The sequence below is a fragment of the Rutidosis leptorrhynchoides genome, chromosome 11 (genome assembly GCF_046630445.1).
Source record: "Rutidosis leptorrhynchoides isolate AG116_Rl617_1_P2 chromosome 11, CSIRO_AGI_Rlap_v1, whole genome shotgun sequence".
NCBI classification, from domain to species: Eukaryota; Viridiplantae; Streptophyta; class Magnoliopsida; order Asterales; family Asteraceae; genus Rutidosis; species Rutidosis leptorrhynchoides.
Genome location: NC_092343.1, coordinates 66,263,366 through 66,288,011, shown reverse-complemented (window position 1 = coordinate 66,288,011; position 24,646 = coordinate 66,263,366). Strand labels below are relative to the sequence as shown.

The window sequence follows — 24,646 nt, the reverse complement described above, 5'->3', positions numbered from 1 at the left end:
CCTAAGTAGTCGACGCCGTCAATTGACGATTTGTCGGGGTCGCTACAAGTGGTATCAGAGCCTTGGTTGTAGGGATTTAGAATTCATTGGTGTCGACCCCGAGTCATAGGGTACATTGGTGAGTCTAGACTACAACCGGCATATAGACTTGAAGTAGGAATTACTTGACTACTTGTGCATTTATACTCGAGCGCTTCTACTCATATCTACTCTTAGTTCATCTTAATCTCACGTTGTTTAATTTGATTGACACGCCACCTTGACTATATGAAATGATGTCGAATGCACATATGAATCAGGGTAATATAATTTCCGGGATTATATTACGGTGACTCATATGAACGTTCTGACATTATGACATAAAGAATTTAAGGCGAGTCGAGGAAAAACTTCTCTTTATCTTTATTCTATATCACGGTTAGTATTATTGAGAATACTAATCAATGATATTCTTGTGTCTTGAAGGAACAATGGCTCCTCATCGTGTACGCCGCAATGAAACTCCCGAACAAGCTCTCGAACGGATGATTGCTACCGTCGTAGATGCGGCCATGGCCGGTCACTCATCCAACAACAACAACAATAATAACAACAACCACAACAACAACAACAACAACAATGGAGCCGGTAACTCAAACGAGGGATGCTCCTATAAAGCTTTCATGGGGTGCAAACCTCACACTTTCGATGGAACCGGGGGACCGGTCGTGCTCACCCGATGGTTTGAGCAAACGGAAGCCGTCTTTAGCATAAGCGGTTGTCGGGATCAAGACAAGGTCAAATACTCCACCCACACTTTCTCCGGAATTGCTCTAACATGGTGGAACACCTATGTTCAATCGGTGGGTACCGATGAAGCTCATGCCCTCTCTTGGGCCGATCAAAGGGAAAAGATGATTGTTGAATATTTTCCGCGCGAAGAAACCCGAAAGCTTGAGGAAGAATTAAGAGCTTTGAAAGCGGTCGGAAACGATCTTAAAGCTTATAATCAACGCTTCGCCGAACTATCCTTGATGTGTCCTAATCTTGTTAACCCCGAATCTCAAAGGATTGAGCTCTACATGCTCGGTCTTCCAAAAAGCATCAAACAAGGGGTGATGTCATCCAAACCCGCTACTCATCAAGCCGCTATGAACATGGCCCGCCAATTAATCGAAACGGTTGACGAAATCATAGTGCCGGTTCCTAAGGCCGAGGACAAGTCGGGTGGCAACAAAAGGAAATGGGAAGCCACTCCATCAACCAACTACAACAACACCTTTACCAAAAAGCCTTTCAACAACGACGGCAAGAAGGGTTATGTCGGAAACTTACCTTTTTGCAACAAATGCCACAAGCATCATCACGGCGAATGTAACAAGCTAGTTTGTCACCGTTGCCAAGGTGTTGGTCATAGGGCCAACAATTGCACAAGCGCCGCCCCCGTTGCTCGAAAGGGGCCCAATCCTCCAAAAACGGTCACTTGTTACGAATGTGGCCAAACGGGCCATTATAAGAACGAATGCCCGAAAAAGAAAGCCAACCCCAACAACCGAGGCTGAGCCTTTAACATCAACACCGAGGAAGCCCGAGATGACAATGAACTAGTCACGGGTACGTTTCTTCTCAACAACTCTTATGTTACTTGCTTATTCGATTCGGGTGCCGATAAATGTTTTGTGTCTAAGACTTTGGCTCCTACCCATTGCACTCCACCACACCCTTTAGATACTACTTATTCAATCGAAGTGGCCGACGGAAAACTCTTAAGTGCCGACACATATTACCGGGGGTGTACTTTGAACATTTTGGGTAAGGAATTTGAAATTGACTTGATACCCATGGAATTAGGGAGTTTTGATGTAATAATCGGTATGAATTGGATGGTCAAAAATAAATCACACATTCTTTGCGATCTTCACGCAATCCGAATTCCTATCGAGAATGGTGAACCATTGATTGTCTATGGCGACAAAAATTGCACCGGACTCAATCTCGTTTCGTGCCTTAAAGTTCGAAAGCTACTTCGCAAGGGTTGTTTCGCGATTCTTGCTCACGTTAAGAAAGTCGAGGCCGACGAAAAACGCATCGAAGATGTGTCAATTGTTAGTGACTTTTCCGATGTATTTTCCGACGAATTACCGGGTCTTCCGCCTCATCGACCGGTAGAATTCCAAATCGATCTTATTCCGGGAGCCGCACCCGTAGCACGTGCACCATATAGACTCGCTCCATCCGAAATGCAAGAATTGCAAAGTCAAATCCAAGAACTACTTGATCGTGGCTTTATCCAACCTAGCCATTCACCTTGGGGCGCTCCGATTTTGTTTGTTAAAAAGAAAGACGGATCCCTACGAATGTGCATTGATTATCGTGAACTAAACAAATTGACGGTTAAGAACCGATATCCTCTTCCTCGCATCGATGACCTCTTTGATCAATTACAAGGGTCTTGCGTATATTCAAAAATCGATCTCCGCTCGGGTTATCATCAACTAAGGGTTAAGGGGGAAGATGTCTCCAAAACCGCTTTCCGAACTCGTTATGGTAGTTATGAATTTCTTGTAATGCCATTTGGTCTCACTAACGCACCGGCGGTGTTCATGGATCTTATGAACCGCGTGTGCAAACCGTATCTTGACAAATTCGTTATCGTGTTCATCGATGATATTTTAGTCTATTCAAAAAGCGAGGAAGAACACGAGGAACACCTCCGACTTGTGCTTGAACTTTTAAGACAAGAACAACTCTACGCCAAATTCTCCAAGTGTGAATTTTGGTTAAAGGAAGTTCAATTTCTTGGTCATGTTGTAAGTGATCAAGGTATTAAAGTCGATCCCACGAAGATCGAAGCCATTAGTAAATGGGAGACTCCTGCTACTCCTACTCACATTCGTCAATTCTTGGGTCTCGCCGGGTACTATCGTAGATTCATCGAAAACTTCTCTTTGGTTGCACGTCCTCTAACCGCATTAACTCACAAGGGAAAGAAATTCATTTGGGCGACCGAGCAAGAATCCGCGTTCCAAATCTTGAAGACAAAGCTAACCACCGCTCCTATCTTGTCACTTCCCGAAGGCAATGATGATTTTGTTGTATATTGCGATGCCTCGAAACATGGTTTTGGGTGTGTATTTATGCAACGAAAGAAAGTCATTGCTTATGCCTCCCGACAACTCAAAATTCATGAACGAAACTACACGACGCATGATCTCGAACTCGGAGCCGTTGTCTTTGCACTTAAAATGTGGAGACACTATCTTTATGGAACCAAGAGTACTATCTTTACCGACCACAAAAGTCTCCAACACATTTTCGATCAAAAGCAACTAAACATGAGACAACGACGGTGGATTGAAACTTTGAACGATTACGATTGCGAGCTTCGTTACCACCCCGGGAAGGCAAATGTAGTAGCCGATGCCTTAAGTCGAAAATAAAGAGCGGTGCCTCTTCGTGTCCGAGCTTTAAACATCACCATTCACAGCAACCTCAATAGTCAAATTCGTGTAGCCCAAGATGAGGCCCTCAAGGATGAAAACCTTTCACACGAGCTCTTGAACATTCTCGTCTCTCGATTCGAAATTAGGAAGACCGGACTCCGATATTTCGCCGGAAGAATTTGGGTACCTAGTAATGGGGACTTGCGAAGCCTTATTTTAGACGAAGCCCATAAGTCACGATACTCGATTCACCCCGGTGCCAATAAGATGTACCACGACCTTAAACAACTATATTGGTGGCCGAACATCAAAAGGGACGTAGCTACTTATGTTTCCAAGTGTTTGACATGTTCCAAAGTCAAAGCCGAACACCAAAGACCGTCCGGACTACTTCAACAACCCGAGATCCCGCAATGGAAGTGGGAAAGAATAACGATGGATTTTATCACCAAACTACCAAAAACGACGGGCGGTTATGATACCATTTGGGTTATTGTTGACCGTCTCACCAAATCCGCACACTTTCTTGCCATGAAGGAGACCGACAAAATGGAGAAACTTGCGCAACTTTACATTAAAGAAATCGTAGCCCGACACGGTGTACCTTTATCGATTATCTCCGACCGAGATGGCCGTTTTGTTTCTAGATTTTGGCGTACCTTGCAAGAAGCATTGGGAACGCGTTTAGACATGAGCACCGCATATCATCCTCAAACCGATGGACAAAGCGAACGTACAATTCAAACCTTGGAGGACATGTTACGAGCTTGCGTGGTTGATTTTGGAAAAGCTTGGGACAAGCACTTACCTCTCGCCGAGTTCTCTTACAACAATAGTTATCACGCGAGTATTAAAGCCGCACCTTTTGAGGCGCTATACGGCCGAAAATGTCGTTCACCTCTTTGTTGGGCCGAGGTAGGCGACGTGCAAATCACCGAACCCGAACTCATTCACGAAACCACCGAGAAGATCGTACAAATCCGAGATAGGCTCCGGACGGCCCGGAGTCGTCAAAAGTGCTACACCGACAAAAGACGCAACGACCTCGAATTTCAAGTCGGTGACCGAGTAATGTTAAAAGTTGCACCTTGGAAAGGTGTAATCCGTTTTGGGAAACGCGGAAAGCTAAATCCGCGGTATATTGGTCCTTTCGAAATCTTGGAGCGTATTGGAACCGTTGCTTATCGTTTAGATCTTCCGCCTCAATTGAACTCCGTTCATCCTACCTTCCATGTATCTAACTTGAAAAAGTGTCTTGCCGAACCCGATATCATCATCCCTCTCGAGGAACTTACTATTGATGACAAGCTTCATTTTGTGGAGGAACCGGTTGAAATTGTGGACACCTCCGTCAAGACATTGAAACAAAGCCGAATCCCGATTGTTAAAGTCCGTTGGAACGCCAAAAGAGGACCCGAGTTTACTTGGGAAAGGCAAGATCAAATGCAAAAGAAATACCCTCATTTATTCCCAATTCCGGAAACGCAGGAGTCCGAGGAAGAAACAACGACTACTACGCCTACTTAAATTTCGGGACGAAATTTCTTTTAAGGAGTAGGTAATGTAACATCCCGCCTTTTTCCATTTACTTTTACGTTATACTAATTTAAACTCCGTTATATGTTTATAACATCTCCCGTTGATACACGTTTTAAATTATCTCGTTTAGGTAATTCACGCACCCGAACGAAAGTTGAGGGACTAAACTTGACAAGGGATCAAACCCTTGACTAGGTCAAAGGGTCAAACCCCTTTCACCCATTCATTATCATCTCCATCTCTCTCTCTTTCTCTCTAGCAAGAACACACACCCAATTTCCAAATTCATTCAATCATCATCTAAATTCAATCTAGGAGGCTTACAACAAAATAAATTACATATTCGTGATCCTCTCTTCATCCTCTTCATTTTGGTACCAACTTCATCTCGTTTGGGTAACATTTCTAAAACTCTAGATTTCTCTAAATTCGTGTTTTTGACTTGAAATGGTGATAGTTAGTGTCTATGGCTCATTGTGATGTCGTGTATGTAATTTGTATGCTCGATCTCGTTGTTTTAGTATAACTAGCATGAACTTGAATTTTGGTGTGTTGTTCTTGAATTTTGGATGATCATATGTTGTTAGATGTTAAAAGTTCATGTTCTAATTGTGTTCCTAGTATCACTAGCTTCAATTTGATGTGTAGGTTGCTTTATAAAAGTTCATGAACTTGATTTATGATTTTGGTGAATTTGGGTTAGGGTTTGATGAACTTGAAATGGACTTTTGATGCATTGAATGCCAAGGATTATGGTTGGTAAGTGTTTAGTTGGATTGTATAATTGATTACCTTCGAAACGGCATATCATTCATGTAAATTGATTGCCCGAATCATTTAATTGCATTTATGAACTTGTATGCGATTAATGTTGAGCATTAGAGGCGGTTTTGGTTGTTATAATGAGGTTTTTGATTGATGAATTGTGTTTAGTTGCATTCTACGTCAAAAGAGCTTTCCAACGATATAAGGTGCGAGTCCTAAGTGTTAGCGGTTTGTGTTTTATGCACAAAAAGGTTTTGGATTGAGACTTGAACATTTGGGACTGGCCAGGCACCAGCTCCCGGCCTTTGCCGCGGCGCGGCCCCTTCCTGTCGCGGCGCGACATATAAGGGGGCCAGGTTCTGACCTCCATGTCCAAAATACGAAAAATGTTTGGCATACTACGGACCTCCGATTCACATGAAACTTGTTCTAACATGCTCATATATGATTAAAAACCTCAGAAAAATAGTTCGGGACCCGACCCGAACATGTTGACTTTTTCGTTGACTTTGACCCGACCAAGTTGACTTTTAATCAAACTTAACCAAATGGTTGTGCAATCGTTCTAACATGCTCTTATACTTGTATCTTGCATGAAACGTGATAATTTGATTCACATGCTACATAATCGAGTCGTAACGAGCCATAGGACTAATTGAACATCTTTGAACTATCGTGTTTACCGTTATTGATACAACCTATTGTTTAGGTCAAGACTAGCATTGTTCTTTGCACACGTTTACTTGTTGAAGTACTTTACCACTCGTGCACTCAAGGTGAGATCATAGTCCCACTTTTACTCTTTTTGAACTTACTTTTGGGATGAGAAAACATAAACGTTCTTTTAAACTACGTGAACACAAGTACAGGGAAAACAAACATTCTACATACGAGTTTGAACACAAATCCTCAATTCAATTATCATTAGTTACATCAGATGGTGTAAGCGAGAACTTATGTTATATGGCCATATGGGTTTGACAAACCCTCACTTCGGACGGTTCGCTACCGTCTACGGGCGAAATATATTTTCGGGAAACAGTGTATGTTCTAACACTATTATTACGGGGTTCAACGGACGGAATGTTAAGCTTTGATAATTGAGTGCTCGTGAATATTAACTTTTAGAATGTACTATGACTTTATCGATGTTGCAAATCTTGTGGTTCAACTTACTTTTACTCACTTACTTATTTAAACCTATGATTTCACCAACGTTTTCGTTGACAGATTCTCTATGTTTTTCTCAGGTCCTTGAACTTAGGTGATATATGCTTCCGCTCATTAATTGATACTTGCATTGGATGTCGAGTATACATGCATTTCATGGAGCGTCTTTTGACTTTCTTTAAAACTGTGTCGCATAGGTTTCACATGTAACTATAACTTTGTAACGTAACTTTTGGATGAACAATTCTTGTAAACGTTGAAACAATCTTTATTTTTGAAAGGAATGCGACATATCTTTGGTCAAACGTCACGTTAAAGACCTATGACCACGCAACGGGACCTAAGTAGTCGACGCCGTCAATTGACGATTTGTCGGGGTCGCTACAAATATTTTGCTTCCTCGGCGGAAACACCATTGACCATTATTAACTTTGGTCCGTTGGTTGAGGATTTTCTTTTATTTAATCGATTTACTATAGGTATCAATATTTCTTCCTCCAGAACCTCTTCTTCTTCTGGTTCCTCCTCTTCCGATTCATCCTCTTCTGGTTCCTCTTCTTCCGGTTCCTCCTCTTCCGGTTCCTCCTCTTCCGGTTCCTCTTCGGGAATTTGTGAATCTTCCCAAAATATATTCGACTCTTCATTATTATTAGGTGAATCAATGGGATTTGTACTAGAGGTAGACATCTATCACACAATATCAAACACATTAAGAGATTAATATATCACATAATATTTACATGTTAATAATATATAGTTTCCAACAACAAAAAATGTTAAGCAATCGTTTTTGAAGAAAAACACGGTCGAAGTCCAGACTCACTAATGCATCCTAACAAACTCGGTAAGACACACTAATGCAATTTTCTGGTTCTCTAAGACCAACGTCCTGATACCAACTGAAATGTCCCGTTCATATTGATTATAAACGTTCCATATTAATTGATTTCGTCGCGAGGTTTTGACCTCTATATGAGACGTTTTTCAAAGACTGCATTCATTTTTAAAACAACCATAACCTTTATTTTATTGATAAAGGTTTAAAAGCATTACGTAGATTATCAAATAATGATAATCTAAAATATACCGTTTACACAAGACCATTACATAATGGTTTACAATAAGAATATATTACATCAAAATAAGTTTCTTGAATGCAATTTTTACATAATGTCATACAAGCATGGACTCCAAATCTTGTCCTTATTTTAGTATGCAACAGCGGAAACTCTTAATAATCACCTGAGAATAAACATGCTTAAAACGTCATCAAAAATGTTGGTGAGTTATAGGTTTAACCTATATATTATCAAATCATAATAATAGACCACAAGATTTCATATTTCAATATACATCCCATACATAGAGATAAAAATCATTCATATGGTGAACACCTGGTAACCGACATTAACAAGATGCATATATAAGAATATCCCCATCATTCCGGGACACCCTTCGAATATGATATAAATTTCAAAGTACTAAAGTATCCGGTACTTTGGATGAGGTTTGTTAGACCCAATAGATCTATCTTTAGGATTCGCGTCAATTAGGGTGTCTGTTCCCTAATTCTTAGATTACCAGACTTAATAAAAAGGGGCATATTCGATTTCGATAATTTAACCATAGAATGTAGTTTTACGTACTTGTGTCTATTTTGTAAATCATTTATAAAACCTGCATGTATTCTCATCCCAAAAATATTAGATTTTAAAAGTGGGACTATAACTCACTTTCACAGATTTTTACTTCGTCGGGAAGTAAGACTTGGCCACTGATCGATTCACGGACCTATAACAAATATGTACATATATATCAAAGTATGTTCAAAATATATTTACAACATTTTTAATACGTTTTACTATTTTAAGTTTATTAAGTCAGCTATCCTTGTTAGTAACCTGCAACTAGTTGTCCATAATTAAATGTACAGAAATAAATCGATATATATATTATCTTGAATCAATCCACGACCCAGTGTATGAATGTCTCAGGCTAGATCACAACTCAAACTATATATATTTTTGGAATCAACCTCAACCCTGTATAGCTAACTCCAACATTACTGCATATAGAGTGTCTATGGTTGTTCCAAATAATATATATAGATGGGTCGATATGATATGTCAAAACATTTGCATACGTGTCTATGGTATCCCAAGATTACATAATATATTAGAATACATGTATAATACAATATAAGTTAGCTAGGATATGATTAATATAGATTTGTTACTAATTTTCACGTAGCTACAACAAGCAAAAATATCCAATCTTGTTTTACCCATAACTTCTTCATTTTAAATCCATTTTGAGTGAATCAAATTGCTATGGTTTCATATTGAACTTAAATTTATGAATCTATACAGAAAAAGTATAAGTTTATAGTCAGAATTATAGGTTACAAGTCATTTTTGTAAAGGTAGTCATTTCAGTCGAAAGAACGACGTCTAGATGACCATTTTGGAAAACATACTTCCACTTTGAGTTTAACCATGATTTTTGGATATAGTTTCATGTTCATAAGAAAAATCATTTTCCCAAAAGAACAACTTTTAAGTCAAAGTTTATCATAGTTTTTAATTATCCAAACCAAAACAGCCCCCGGTTTCACTACGACGGCGTATATCCGATTTTATGGTGTTCATCGTGTTTCCAGGTTTTAAATAATTAAGTTAGCATATCATATAGATATAGAACATGTGTTTAGTTGATTTTAAAAGTCAAGTTAGAAGTATTAACTTTTGTTTGCGAACAAGTTTAGAATTAACTAAACTATGTTCTAGTGATTACAAGTTTAAACCTTCGAATAAGATAGCTTTATATGTATGAATCGAATGATGTTATGAACATCATTACTACATCAAGTTTTCTGGATAAAACCACTGGAAATGAGAAAAATGGATCTAGCTTCAAAGGATCCTTGGATAGCTTGAAAGTTCTTGAAACAGAATCATGACACGAAAACAGTTCAAGTAAGATTTTCACTCGAAATAAGATTGTTATAGTTGTAGAAATTGAATCAAAGTTTGAATATGAATATTATCTTGAATTAGAAAGATAACCTACTATAAATAACAAAGGTTCCTTGATCTTAGATGATTACTTGGAATGGATTAGAAAGCTTGGAAGTAGACTTGCAAACTTGGAAGTATTCTTGATTTTTTTATGAAACTATACTTATGGAATTTATGAAGAACACTTAGAACTTGAAGATAGAACTTGTGAGAGATCACTTAGATGAAGAAAATTGAAGAATTAAAGTGTTTGTAGGTGTTTTTGGTCGTTGGTATATGGATTAGATATAAAGGATGTGTAATTTTGTTTTCAAGTAAATAAGTCATGAATGATTACTCATATTTTTGTAATTTTATGAGATATTTCATGCTAGTTGCCAAATGATGGTTCCCACATATGCTAGGTGACTCAAATGGGCTGCTAAGAGCTGATCATTGGAGTGTATATACTAATAGTACATACATCTAAAAGCTGTGTATTGTACGAGTACGAATACGGGTGCATACGAGTAGAATTGTTGATGAAACTGAACGAGGATGTAATTGTAAGCATTTTTGTTAAGTAGAAGTATTTTGATATGTGTCTTGAAGTCTTTCAAAAGTGTAATAATACATATCAAAACACAACATGAATATACATTCTAATGGAGTCGTTAAGTCTTCGTTAGTCGTTACATGTAAGTGTTGTTTTGAAACCTTTAAGTTAACGATCTCAATTAATGTTGTTAACCCAATGTTTATTATATCAAATGAGATGTTAAATTATTATATTATCATGATATTATGATGTATGAATATCTCTTAATATGATATATACATTAAAATATCGTTACAACGACAATCGTTACATATAAGTCTCGTTTCGTAATTCTTGGGTTAGTAGTCTTGTTCTTACATATGTAGTTCATTGTTAACACACTTAATGATATATTTAAATATCATTTTATCATGTTAAATATAGTGTATCAATATCTTAATATGATACATATGTATTTAGTAGACGTTATGATAACGATAATCGTTATATATATCATTTCGAGTTTCTTAACTTAGTAATCTCATTTCTTATGTATATCACACATTGTTAATATACTTAGTGCGATACTTACTCATCATAATCTTATGTCAACCATATATATATGTCTATATATATACCACAACATGTAGTTTTTACAATTTTGTAACGTTCGTGAATCGCCGGTCAACATGGGTGATCAATTGTCTATATGAAACTTATTTCATTTAATCAAGTCTTAACAAGCTTGATTACTTAACATGTTGGAAACATTTAGTCATGTAAATATCAATCTCAATTAATATATATAAACATGGAAAAGTTCGGGTCACTACATAGTGGATGTGTAATTTTCAGTGCAAAAATATTGGATTTTTCGATCTTGCTCTGAGTGAATTTTTTTTCCTTAAAATCTCCATATTTTGCCCTAAAGTTTCCGTATTTTGCCCAAAAGCCCCCGTATTTTGCTCAAAAACCTCCATATTTTGTTTAAAATCTCCATATTTTATTAAAAAAAAGAATTTCCCCCCTGGTGAAAAGAATTCCTCATTCCGCCACTGTTAATAGTGACTTTTATGTTAACTTAAAAAATCGGACCAACAAATGGTTATTATTTTGATTATATAAAAGTCTAAGTAATACTATCGTATACAATTATTTAAGTTTTCACTCAATGACCCTAATGACTATTTGTGTGTTAACTTGAAAAATGAAATATATATTATGCATAATTAGCTTATATGTTACGTGATTGCTCAACGCTTATATGTATTATACATGAATGCTTAATGTAGTTAAAGATGTCTAATGAATCTATTATCAACTAAACTAATGTGAAGTTGGTAATTGAGCACAACATCTTATATGCATATTATTTTGTTATGTTTTACTAATATGCTTGACTCTACCTATTATATCTCATTAATGTATATCAGCTTTATTGAGCATACATTTAATTTTCAATTTAAGTTAGCATCTACCTCAACTCCCAACATGGATTACTTATACAGAATCGAACCATTAACTTGTACTAACTTCTCAATATGGATAGATCAAGTGAAACTTACTCTCGGAGTTATGGACCTCGATCATGCGCTTCATACCGATCCTCCTGCTTCACTTACTGCTGCTAGTACATCAGATCAGAAACGTGTTTATGAACAGTCAGATCGATTTAACCATATATCTCCCATGATCATTAAGAACTCCATATATATTAGTATTCGAGAAGCCATTCCTGACTCTAAGAAGGCGAAGGAATATTTAAGCTCCATAGAGGAACATTTTAAAGGGACTTCAAGGTCGATGCGAGTAATTTGATCCTTAAAATAATTGACTACCAAGTAGGACAGGGTTAGTGGTGTACGTGAGTATATTATGATGATGAGCGATATGACAAATAAACTGAAAGGCATGAATAGTGGCGGAATCAGATATTTTTTTCACCGGGAGCGAATTTTTTTTAAAAGCATAGCAACTTTTTTTGGGCAAAATACGAAGGCTTCTGGGCAAAATATGGAGACGTTTGGGCAAAATATCAAGGTTTTGGGGCAAATTTTGCAGACTTTGGCGGAAAAATATGAAGAGTTTTGGACAAGAAAAAATCCACCGTGGGCAAATTGAAAAAAATCCAAAATTTTTGCACTATAATTTGAAATTGACTGGGGGATCTACCCCTTTGACTACACTAATTTCGCCCCTGGGCATCAACATTCACGGATTTGATGAATAGGTTTATTGGTCTTTTCTTGATAAATTTGTGATCATTTGTATCGATGATATCTTGATTTATGCTAAAGCCGAATCTGATGATGAACTTCATCTGAGACAAGTGTTGGAATTGTTGAAAATAAAAAAGTTTTCTGTAAAGTTTTCAAAGTGTGAATTATGGCTGAAGGAAGTACAATTTTTGGGTCATGTTATCTGAAAATATGGTATTAAAGTGGATCCATATAAAATTAAGGCAGTGATGAATTGGAACTCTCCTAAAAACCATATGGATATTATGACCTTTTTGGGACTAGCTGGTTATTATCTTCGTTTTATTAAAGCATTATCTAAAACTGTTGGCTCTATAACCAAATTGATGAGGAAAGACATAGATTTTCGATGGAATTTTGAACAGAAGACTGCTTTTCAAACGTTGAAACGGCTTATATGTCAAGCTATAATCTTGGACCTACCTAAAGGAACCGAGGATTTTGTAGTTGTTGTGATGCTTCGTTAGCATGGTTGGGCGATGTATTGATCCAACTGGATCGGGTAGTTATGTATGTTTCACGTCAGTTAAAGGTCCATGAAAAATTACTCTGCTCATGATTTGAAATTAGTTGCAATGGTGTTTGCATTGAAATTATAGAGCTACCTTCTGTATGCTACTCATTGTGTTATTTGCACAGATCACACAAGTTTGTAGTATAACTTCTCACAGAAAGAGTTGAAGTTGCGTTAGAAAAGATGGAAAGAATAGATTAAAGCTTATGACCGTGAAATTCTCTATCATTCTGGTAAAGCGAATATTGTAGCTGACGCCTTGAGCTGCAAAAGAACCACTAACAATGTTAGATTTATGCCAATGGAGATTGCTCAACTGGAAGCTTCGAGAGATGAAAATTTAAAAGTCGAACTTCTAGTGAAACGAAAAGTGTATTTGACAAGACGATTCTCGAGGGTTAAAACATATCATGAAAGAGTCTGGCTGCCGTTGTTTGGAGCTTTGAGGGATTTAATTATATCAGAAGCTCATAGGTCGCGAGTATCTATTCGTTATTCGTTTGGGCAGCACAAGATGTATAAAGACCTAAAAGTATTGTATTTGTGGCCTATAATGAAAACTAACGTCACACATTTTCGTGGAAACATGTAAAATTTGTGCCAAGTGAAAGTGGAACATGAGAAACCGTATGGTCTCTGCGACAGTTGGAGATACCAGAATGGAAATGGCAACATAGTACGATGAATTTCGTTATCAAATTACCCCGAACCCAAAAGGGAAATGACATGATTTAGGTGATTGTTGACATATTGACAAAGAGCGCACATTTTCTTGTTGTCGGTGAGACGACTTCACTTAGCAAACCGGCTCAGTTATATGTTAACAAAATTTTTCTCGTCATGGGATTCCTTTGTCGATCATATCTTATCGGAATTCGCATTTCGTTTCCAACTTTTGGAAGAGTTTGCAACATAATTTATTATATTAAATTATTACTATCACATAATTCATTATTTCTCTTTTTACCTTGTGGTTCATTCTTATATTAAACTGTTAAAATAGAAATAACATTTATAACTCATATCAAATTAAACAACATAGACCACTATTGAGGGTGTTAAATTTTAAGAGATAACGAGTTGGAGTCCGACCCAACTCTAATAACCTCATCGTCTAAGAAATCCATACGTACATCAAATCATCTACCCGATTTACTTTCTAATCAAGAATAAACCCGATTGCAGAACAAACACGTGGACTACCCCGTCAAGGTAGTCGTGTGAGAACGCGATAACATCCTTGATCTTCCACCTTAGCGCTCTTTCTTTCACTGTTGGAACACCTACCACATATGTGTGCACGGATTTATATGAACCCGATTTAACCTAACGGGCTTGAGCTTTTGGATATTGCTCAGAGATCTTGTTTAAGTGAGAGCTTGGGAAGGATCGAAATTAGTGGAGGTTCTTGTAGAATTTGTTATACTAGAGTCTTCGAAACTTCAAGTAGATCATCTCCAATGGCAACTTTATTGAGACCGCCAGGATAGATGAAGAAGAAATTTTTCTGGGAGTCACTGTTAAGAACATATCCTCAGAAGGAATATCAGTCTTATACATGCTTCTCGTCTTGTATCCGCGAACAATAACTCCACCCCCTAAACACCTTTGGTTTCCAAGGTGATTGAGAATCTTTTGGTTTCCAAGTAGGTTGTAACTAAGTATAGCTTTTTAATTTTAAGGAGTTATTTAAACAAAATTATTCACTTTTTTTCAATGGAATGAATATTTTTACTATGTTGTAGGCAATTCATCTAGAATAATTCGTGACCGTTTCAAACCCTTCCATGGCTATCGATATAACCTAATATCTTTTGAAATTCGTATAGGACCCCACCGTATATTAATAAAGTCAAGTGTAAACAGATTATATACCCCATTTTTTTTCCAACAAACAACAAACTTATTACAGTATATATTGCAAGTGCAAGCAAACATATTAACTAATTCTATATAAGTCTAAACGTTTTATGTTGGTGTTGATTAATAATTGAGTAGGTAGAACAAAGTTGCATGCATGGCCCATCAGTACAAGCTTTATGCTCCCATGTTTTTTCTCCTATAAAAAGCAGTACCAAGCTGCATACTTCATCACACAAATTGGTAGAGCTATCAAAGTTGAATTCATTAAAGAGCAAGTTCTTTTCACTAAGATCTCACTAATGACGTCTCGTTATCTTTTATTTAGTCTGTTACTGGCAACATGTTCACTTGTATTTGCTTATGATCCTAGTCCCCTTCAGGACTATTGTGTGGCTGATCTAGCAAGCAAAGGTAAAATACATATACTTACATTGATAAAATACTTATATAAACTTAGTTATGATTGTAATTTTTTTTTGTAGTACGGGTGAATGGTTTCGTCTGCAAAGATCCAAACATTGTAACAGTAGAAGATTTTGTTTACAGAGGTCTAAACAATAGGTTAAATGCGTCGAATGTGCTTGGATATTATGTGACAGGGGTGACTGTAAACCAAATGCCGGGACTCAATACTTTAGGTATTTCCATTTCCCGTATTGACTTTGCTCCCGGGGGTATTATTTCTCCACACACGGTCCCTCGAGCCACTCAAATCATGACTGTCATAAAAGGAAGTCTTCAAGTTGGTTTTGTCACGTCAAACCCTCTATTACGTCTCTTCACGACAGTACTTGAAAAGGGTGATGTTTTCGTGATCCCGCAAGGTCTCGTTCACTTCTTGAAAAATGTGGGACATGAGTATGCGTTCGCGATTGCAGCCTTTAATAGTCAAAATCCGGGAGTCATTACTATTGGAAACGCTACATTTGCATCAAATCCTCGCATCCCTGGAGATATTCTTGCAAATATGTTAAGGGTGAAGACCAACATCATTAGTGAAATTGAGGCAAATTTCCAGTAAGTTATGTGATCATATAAAGTTGAGTTCTTTCACTAATAAGTCGGTTGAGTTATTACTGACATAAGTCTGTTATGTCTAGTTATATTTGAATAAAAGTGAATAAAAGATGTAGCATATGCTATTTTGATAATATTTTTCATTCTCATTGATTTATTTATGATTAAAGTTGAGTGTAAACTACCATCCATTGTTACTTTATGAATTGAACGTTAGACCGAAATGAAAAAGTATGTATATGAGACGAAAATTCAAACCAAATATACGTTTTTCATTGTCAAGTTCTTGCCAAAATTTTTATATGATTGCACATATTTCTAGAACTTAAATAGACAATGAAAAACAATAAACAAAACAAGTAAACAAGGTTCGATGATGGAGGCGCTACGATGGATGGTTTGTAGTGGTGATGTAGTGTCGACAATGGTGCTATAAGACCATTCCCAACGGGCCTCGTGCTCAAGCTTCCTGAGCTCCACCCTCGAGGGCGCCGTTGGCATTGGTGCCGCCCTCGGTCGGCCTCGATTGAATTCCATTCCTCGGCCGTCGAGGCTGTGTGGGTCCGAGGGGTGCAACGACCATATTTCAGCAACGGTTAGTTTTTTTTTTCCTATATAAATACAATCCATTCTTCCATACCTCAACACCATAAAAATTATATCAAATTACTTCAAAATCAAAAAATCTTCACTACAATAAAAATCACTCAAAATGGCACCCACTCTCGTCCCAATTATGTTTACTACAAGGGTGAGTATTCGGATGATTGGAAATGGTATACACTTGGCGAAAAAAAATCGTTCGAAAACGTTGACGTTAGTGAAATGGATATTCTGAAGTTGTTGGAGTTTGTCAAAGAAAAAGTGGCATACCGGTTCACGGACTTGGTGTATTACAATGACGCTGAGAAAGTATACAAGTTTCTTGATACGGATGAAGATTGGGATGAAGTTAAAAATAGAGCAATTACGAGAAATGAGCCCATAAACGTGCATCTTCTTTTCATTGATTACGATTATCGTCCGCCAAGAGAGAGTAGCGATGAGGAAGGATGGGTTAGCGATGATACGACTAATAAAAATTATTGATTTCATTATTATTATTATTATTATTATTATTATTATTATTATTATTATTATTATTATTATTATTATTATTATTATTATTATGTGTTTATTAAGTTTATGTTTCGTTTTCGCTTAATTGTGTAAATTTTTTTTTTTTAAATGTAATCGTATTTATGTTTATCAATAAAAGTGTTGTATTAATAATGCTAATAATATGATAAATAATAAAGAGAATAATAATAATAATAATAATAATGATAATAATAATAATAATAATAATAATAATAATAATAATAATAATAATAATAATTAAATGTGGGGCCATGTGATGGGGAGGAACAATGTCATGGTTAGTAGTGGCGTGTGATGGGGAGGAAGTGGAAAATTAATGGAGAGAGAAAGCTGATGTAGCGCTAATGTGGCGTTGTGTCCTAGGAAGGAAACACGTCATGGTTGAGAGTGGTCTAAGGATGAATTATGGTGGTGATATGATTGGGTAGTTGAGTTTTTTTCCTTTTTAAAAAAATAATAATTAAAAGGCAAGGCTTTATATTAGGATTAGTTGGGATTGAACCTGAGTCTTGTTTGACTAGGCCACCCCTTCGAGATGAGCTGGTTTTGAAAGGTTTTTGTGTGTAATTCTTAGGTGTAAGAATTAATGTGAGTTATGATTCAGATGTGTGTATATTTATTGTATCAATCGGTTATATATATCCATTGCATATGGAAATCTAATGTGCGAGTCAAAAAGGGAATCAACATGGGATCATGTGATGGAAATGATGGATTTCTATTGGTTCTCAAGTTATGGGCGATCCCAGTAGATATGTTCCAAAAGGAGGGAACAAACAGGATCAAATTCGTCATTGTTTCGTTAGTCCCGGTAATTAAGATCAGGACTGGGAATGTAATGATTTAGGACTAGTTTTGTATGGATTTCTTCACAACAACTAATACTCCCATTTAACTCTAGTTACCAGTATAAACTTCTCATTACTTAAAGTGAATGAAATCATTTTTATAATCATGTTATATAATTACATAAAAAAGAAAAGTTGTATTTGTTTCTTAGCACTTGCATACAAGTAAATTCATATGCGCGGTCACTTTCCACGCCAAGCATGCGATACGAAGTTTGGTGTAACAGGAATTGAGCCCAAACAACGACCACCTATCAAAGATAGTTGTAATTGGTTTAGTTCATGGCCAACTAGAGAGCAATTTTATTGATTTTCGTGCTTAGAGTTACATATTACATTAGGGTTCTATTTACAGTGCAAATCGAAATAAGAAAACAATTGTTCAACTTGAGCTGCAAGCTGAGACCCTCGCGTCTCGAGAGGTCCATGTCGCCATATGTGATCCTCCAAATGCACCGACCTCATATGCTTTGAAACTCACGTCTTGACTCTTCACCTCATAGATGAACCACCCTCATGGATGAACCACCCTCTATCTATCTCTATTTATGAAAGTAGACTATTAATTTGATACATCTAAAAAAAATGGATTTATTAACAAGACTCGTCTAATTGAAGTTCCGTTGGGGGCAAAAGGTTCACAAGAATATGTGACAACGGAATCAAATTTAGCAAACTCGACAGTTTCCTTATCTCGGAAAAATTCGACTTAATGTGGGGGGAACTCTCGACTCTAGCTTTGGATCCTAAAATGTCGGATCATTGCCCCATTGTTTTAAGAGATAGGGCGATCGATTTTGGCCCGAAACCAACTAAGGTATTTGATGAATGGCTAGAGATGGATGGTTCGGAGCAAATAGTTAAGGAGGCGTGGAATTTACCTGTTGGTGGTAGGCGACCCAATTGTACATTTAGGAACAAATTAAAGAACGTGAAAACAGCTTTAAAAGATTGGAGCCAAAAAACTTTCGAGAAAATTGACTTGGAAATCGATGAACTGAGATTGGAAGCAACATATTTGGAGAATCTAGCCGAAAGCAGAAACCTAACAGACGACGAGAGGAAAAAATGGTTGGAAACCCGTAGAAGTTGGATTGATAAGGAGAAGGTTAAAACTAGCATGGCTAAGCAAAAATCACGCTCCAGATAGATTCTCGAAGGCGAAGAAAATACCAAATTTTTTCATTCTTTCATTCGAAGAAGGTATTCAAAGCGCAACTTTCGAGGCTTAAATATCAATGGGTCGTGGAGTGAAGACCCAATCGATATTAAGCAAGAAGCATATGATCATTTCAAGACTCAATTCTCTAAAAGGAATGTGAACAAGATGAGATTTGTTGATTGTGCAGCAGGTGATACTGGCAAACAGAACAGTTCCTACCATCTCATTTATCCTCTGATCAGGCGGCTGCCCTTGAAGGACCATTCTCAGAAATTTAAGTACTTGAAGGATTAACGAGTGAAGTTGCTCGAAAGCCCCGGGGCCGGATGGGTTTAAGTTTAAATTCTTTAATTAAGTTGCATTGGGATCAGATCAAGCACGACCTTCTAAACGCTCTTATTTGGTTCCATGAATTTTGTGAAATATCGCATGTATGTAATGCCTCTTTTGTTACGTTGGTTCCAAAGAAATCGGATTCTATGGGTTTGAGCGACTTTCAACCCATTAGCTTGATTGGATGTTATTATAAAATCCTGGAAAAAGTTCTCTCCAAACGTATTAGAAAGGTTATCCCAAACCTAATTGGAGACGAACAAAGTGCTTTCTTAAAAGGGAGATTCATCCTAGATGGTGCACTCATCGCTAATGAATCTATCGAGTACCTTCAGAAGAACAGAAAGAAAAGTCTTGTGTTCAAGGTTGACTTTGAGAAGGCTTTCGATAGTTTGAGTTGTGATTTGCTTGATATGATGAGAAAGATGGGGTTTGGTGATTGATGGAAAAGGTGGATTCTTGCGTGTCCCAAATGTGATGCCCCGTACAAAACCATCGTGTACGAATCATCAACAACAGGATCATTACAAGGTCAAATACTATATGCTGTTTCAAAACAAGTTTGCATTCATGAATAAAGGTGACGTTTTAACCAACGTCAAATGTTTAACAATCAAAGTATGCTTCTACGAATAGCAAGCAGAAATAGTACGTGACCCATAGGTCGTTACAAATACATCGTTTCAAAAGTAATATAGTTTGAATGCAAAATAAACGTTTCATACGGTGACATCTCTAATGAGCGCAGCGAGTGTCTACAAAGCATGACTAGTACAGCGGAAGCAAGCAAACCTTAAGCACCTGAGAAAAACATGCTTAAAAACATTAACACAAAGGTTGGTGAGCTATAGTTTAAGTATAACAGTAATGTAAGGCAGGCCACGAGATTTCAGTGCTTTAACAGCGTTTCAAAACATTATGAAAAGTATATGTATAACCGTGGGCACTTGGTAACTAACTTAACATTTATCACCCCCTAAAAGTACACTTGGAGAGTGCGTATGTTTACGAAGTATTAAACTTTAACAACCCGTCCTAATCCACCTGGACGAAATCATCAATATTTGGTCCCATTGCGTTGATCGACTCCAAGTAATGTCCTTTAAATGAGCAAATGCACAGCGGAAGACTTAATTCGTACATGAGAATAACATGCTTTAAAACGTCAACATAAAGTTGGTGAGATATATAGGTTTGATGCTAGCAGCGTTATAACTATGGACCACAAGATTTCATATTTATACATAATACACTCCTCGTGTATGAAAAGTCATTGAGCACTTGGTAACCATACTTAACATTTAAATCACAGCAGCATATTCTTAAATAAACCCTACACCGTACCAAGTGTAGTAACGAAACGAAGTACTGTGCAACCGTTAAAAACTGGTCGTCCAGCCCGGTTGGGGTTGTCAGGCCCGATAGATCTATCAACAGGATTCGCGTTTACGCTCCTCACGTAAATATTAGCTACCAAGTATAAAGAAATATGCCATGGTACAACTCAACGTAGAATTTATTTTTGATCACTTGTGTCCATAACGTAAATCATTTATAAAAACAGCGCATGTATTCTCAGCCCAAAATATTTAGAGTTTAAAAGGGACTATATACTCACCATACTGTATTTCGTAGTAGAAATACATATAACATCATTGATCAAGTATAAGGTTGGCCTCGAATTCACGAACCTATAATAATTATATATTTATATTAATACATATAATTGTATCTGAACATATATTCTTAGTAATATAGGATTTTATTATTATTTAACTTATATTTTTCATTATATATATATGTTATATATTTTAAATATATTTTTATACAAACAATCTTTTGTTTGCAAGATATTAGTTATAATAATATTTAGAATATGTATAATGGTAGTACTAATAATTTTAATACTAGTAACGATAATAATGATTGTAATAATAATAGTTTTTAATAAAAATCTTAGTAATAATATTAATGTTTAAATGGTAATTCTAATAATGAAACTTTTAGTAATAATAACAATAATAATAATGATAATAGTACAAATGTTATTAATAATAATAATAATAATATTACTAGTAATATAAATGTTAATTTATAATGAAAATAATAATAATAATAATAATAATAATAATAATGATAATAATAATTATAACTGTATTTGTAGTTATGAAGATAATTAATACTTTTAGTGGTTTTAATAATAATAACTATTTTGGTTGTTAATATTACTAATTATTAATATTACAATGATAATGATAACAATAATGCTAAAAAAATGTAAATGAAGATAATACTATTATTTATGAGACTACCTTCAAGGGACAAGCCTCTTTTAAAAAGAATGTTGCCTTGTACCAGTATCGAACTCCCAACCTCTCGAATACAAACCAAACACTCAGACCAGTCGGGCCATTGCCCGTTTTCTGTTTTAATTACAACTCCTATAATTATAAACCGTGTTATTTATCCTTCTATCTTCTCCTTCCCTCAGTTTATGAAATCGACCAGTAGTTCTAATCCCAATTTCCAATTAAAGTTTAATTTCTCATTGTGACATAATTGAAGACGTTTAGTATTTGTAATCAATCAAACACGAAGAAAAATTAACACAGATAATATCGGTTTTATGCTACCGCGAAAATAAAATATTGAACTAAATTCATGATTTTGACCTCTGGATGTTTTTAGATTATAGTCATAACACGAAAAAGATTCTAACCTGCTCCTGTAAACTTTACGAATCCTCAATTGTTTCTGAAACATCATATTAAATTCAAATTTTGCTATGAACACCGTTGTTGACTTTTGGAACCCAATACTTTAACTCGATAATTTGCAATTGATAACAAAAATTAGGATTTGATATTTTAAAGATAGTTTAATTATTCAATTCCTAGCAAGACTACGTTTATACTTTTCGAAATTTTGATTCGGTTTTGTGTTCTCTGGAAACGGAATCAGAACAGAGGTCGAAAGGGGTTCTGCCTCATTTGGAATTAATCTGAAGGTTTTAGGTTTTTCTAAAAAAAACGTGGCTGCAAGCTAGTAATGTAATTTAAATGATACCATTTGCAAGTGAAAAAAAAAAACCGTTTTTATAGCAATATTGTAGGTATAAATAATTGTTCAAAATAAATAAGGAAAAAAAAAATATCTACAAGTTGATTGATAACCGATTTTAAATTGATGTTTTTGTTGATTTGTGCAATTAGATACAGTTGTTACTAATCTATTACAGTTGACAATGATTTAAAGCAGATTTTAGAATCCTATGATCTAACTTACTTATTTATAAATTTTAAAATAATTATAACCGTAAATATATATATTTTCCTATATTTATATGTATAATTCTGTATTTATATCTTGTTTATACATGTATGCATATATATATATTTATATATCTATATTCTAAATTTTGATATCTCGCTAGTATGATTATATTAATACTAACAATAATAATAATAATAATCATGTTAATAATAATACTTTTATCAATTAAAATTTTAATTTTTCTAATAATAATGGTACTAGTAATAAAAATTAAATGCGTCAAACTTTATATTTTTATGTTATCTATAATAGTATAACCAAGGCTATTATTAGTTATTAATTTTTAGTTTTAGTACTAATAATAATAATAAAAGTAATCATAATCTTTTTATAGCAATTATATTTTTATTTATACATTATTAATTATGTAATATCATGTAATGTATTACATAATAACTTTTATTGAATCATTTTAGATTGCACTTAATTATTTTGTATCTTATTTTACAGATCTAATTCTATTGTTTAAATCATACCTTATAATTTCCAAATTAATACATATTTATATCTATATACATACTTATTAAACAATTGTTCGTGAATCGTCAGACATGGTCAAAAGGTAACTGATTATCCGAATATAGATTTCAAACTTTCTAGACTCATTATTACAGATTTTGCTTATCGTGTTGGAAACATATAAAGATTAAGGTTTAAATTTGGTCGGAAATTTCCGGGTCGTTACAGTACCCACCCGTTAAAGAAATTTCGTCCCCGAAATTTGGTAGAGGTTGTCATAAAGAACAATAGGAATGTTTTCATGACGAATATGAGGTAATAATAGAGTTTTATCATTATTGGAAGATATGGATAAAATGATTCGATCATGTGAAGCGCACGAGTGAAGCTATCACAAAAGAGTGAAATGAGTAAATAAATATATTCATTTCAATCGATGACGTGGTTATTTTTGACTTCCGAGATTTAAAGGATTTAAAGAAAATCTTACGTAATAAGATTTGGTTCTTCGGCGATTTAGAAAATCATAATCTTCTTTGATTAAATAAATCAGTCTGTTTAGATTGCTTTGTCGTATATTTCACTATAAATCTACCCTCTTCGTTTCCTTATTTCCATATCCTATATCTTCTACTATTTATCCTTTATTCCTACTTTAAGGCATTTGCCAGTATGCTTCATCCCATTCTAATCCTTGATATACTCTTAATTTTTACATCTGTCATCCTTCTTTTTCATCTATCACCAGATGAGTCTATTTACTTCTACTATACTCTTGTGTTGATAGTGTTTCTAATTCTCCCGTGTCTCTATATTGCTATTGGTATTGATATACACGGTTTGTAAATCCTGGGTGGTTATTGAGTTTGATATCTCCCCTTATACTTCGAGGCTCTTGTTTCTGTTTTCTATAATCATTGTCATCCATAGTTAATACTCTCCCCTTTTTGCTGCGATCTATACCCCAATTTCTATTTTGGGGGCTTTGTCCCTTCGTTTCTTCTTCCCGTCCTTGAGTCAAGCGAGCAATGGTCCGGAATTTGTAGGTATGAGATTTGGAATGAGCATAGCTAATGCTCTAAGAAGGAAATGGTAATAGCACGAGTTTGATTTGTCAATTTACCAGAATACCCTGGAAAAGATAGAACTATCAAGGTGATATGTTCCTAATATGTTTGGAGATTGGATAGAATGTAAGAGCCGTGTAACATGGCACATGATGATGGTACTGTAAATCATCACATTCCATTAGGAATTCAACATGACTTACTGTAATATAATGAAGTTGA

The 24,646-nt window shown here is 35.6% G+C and overlaps 1 protein-coding gene across 1 annotated transcript; it reads left to right on the top strand.

Moving 5' to 3' along the window:
- The first annotated feature begins 13,503 nt into the window (after window positions 1-13,503).
- On the top strand, window positions 13,504-16,086 carry LOC139874650 (putative germin-like protein 2-1). Its single transcript, XM_071862054.1, has 3 exons — window positions 13,504-13,683; window positions 15,275-15,476; window positions 15,548-16,086. Exons 1-3 carry the CDS (start codon window positions 13,504-13,506, stop codon window positions 16,084-16,086), a joined length of 921 nt encoding a protein of 306 aa, XP_071718155.1.
- The last annotated feature ends 8,560 nt before the right edge of the window (window positions 16,087-24,646 follow it).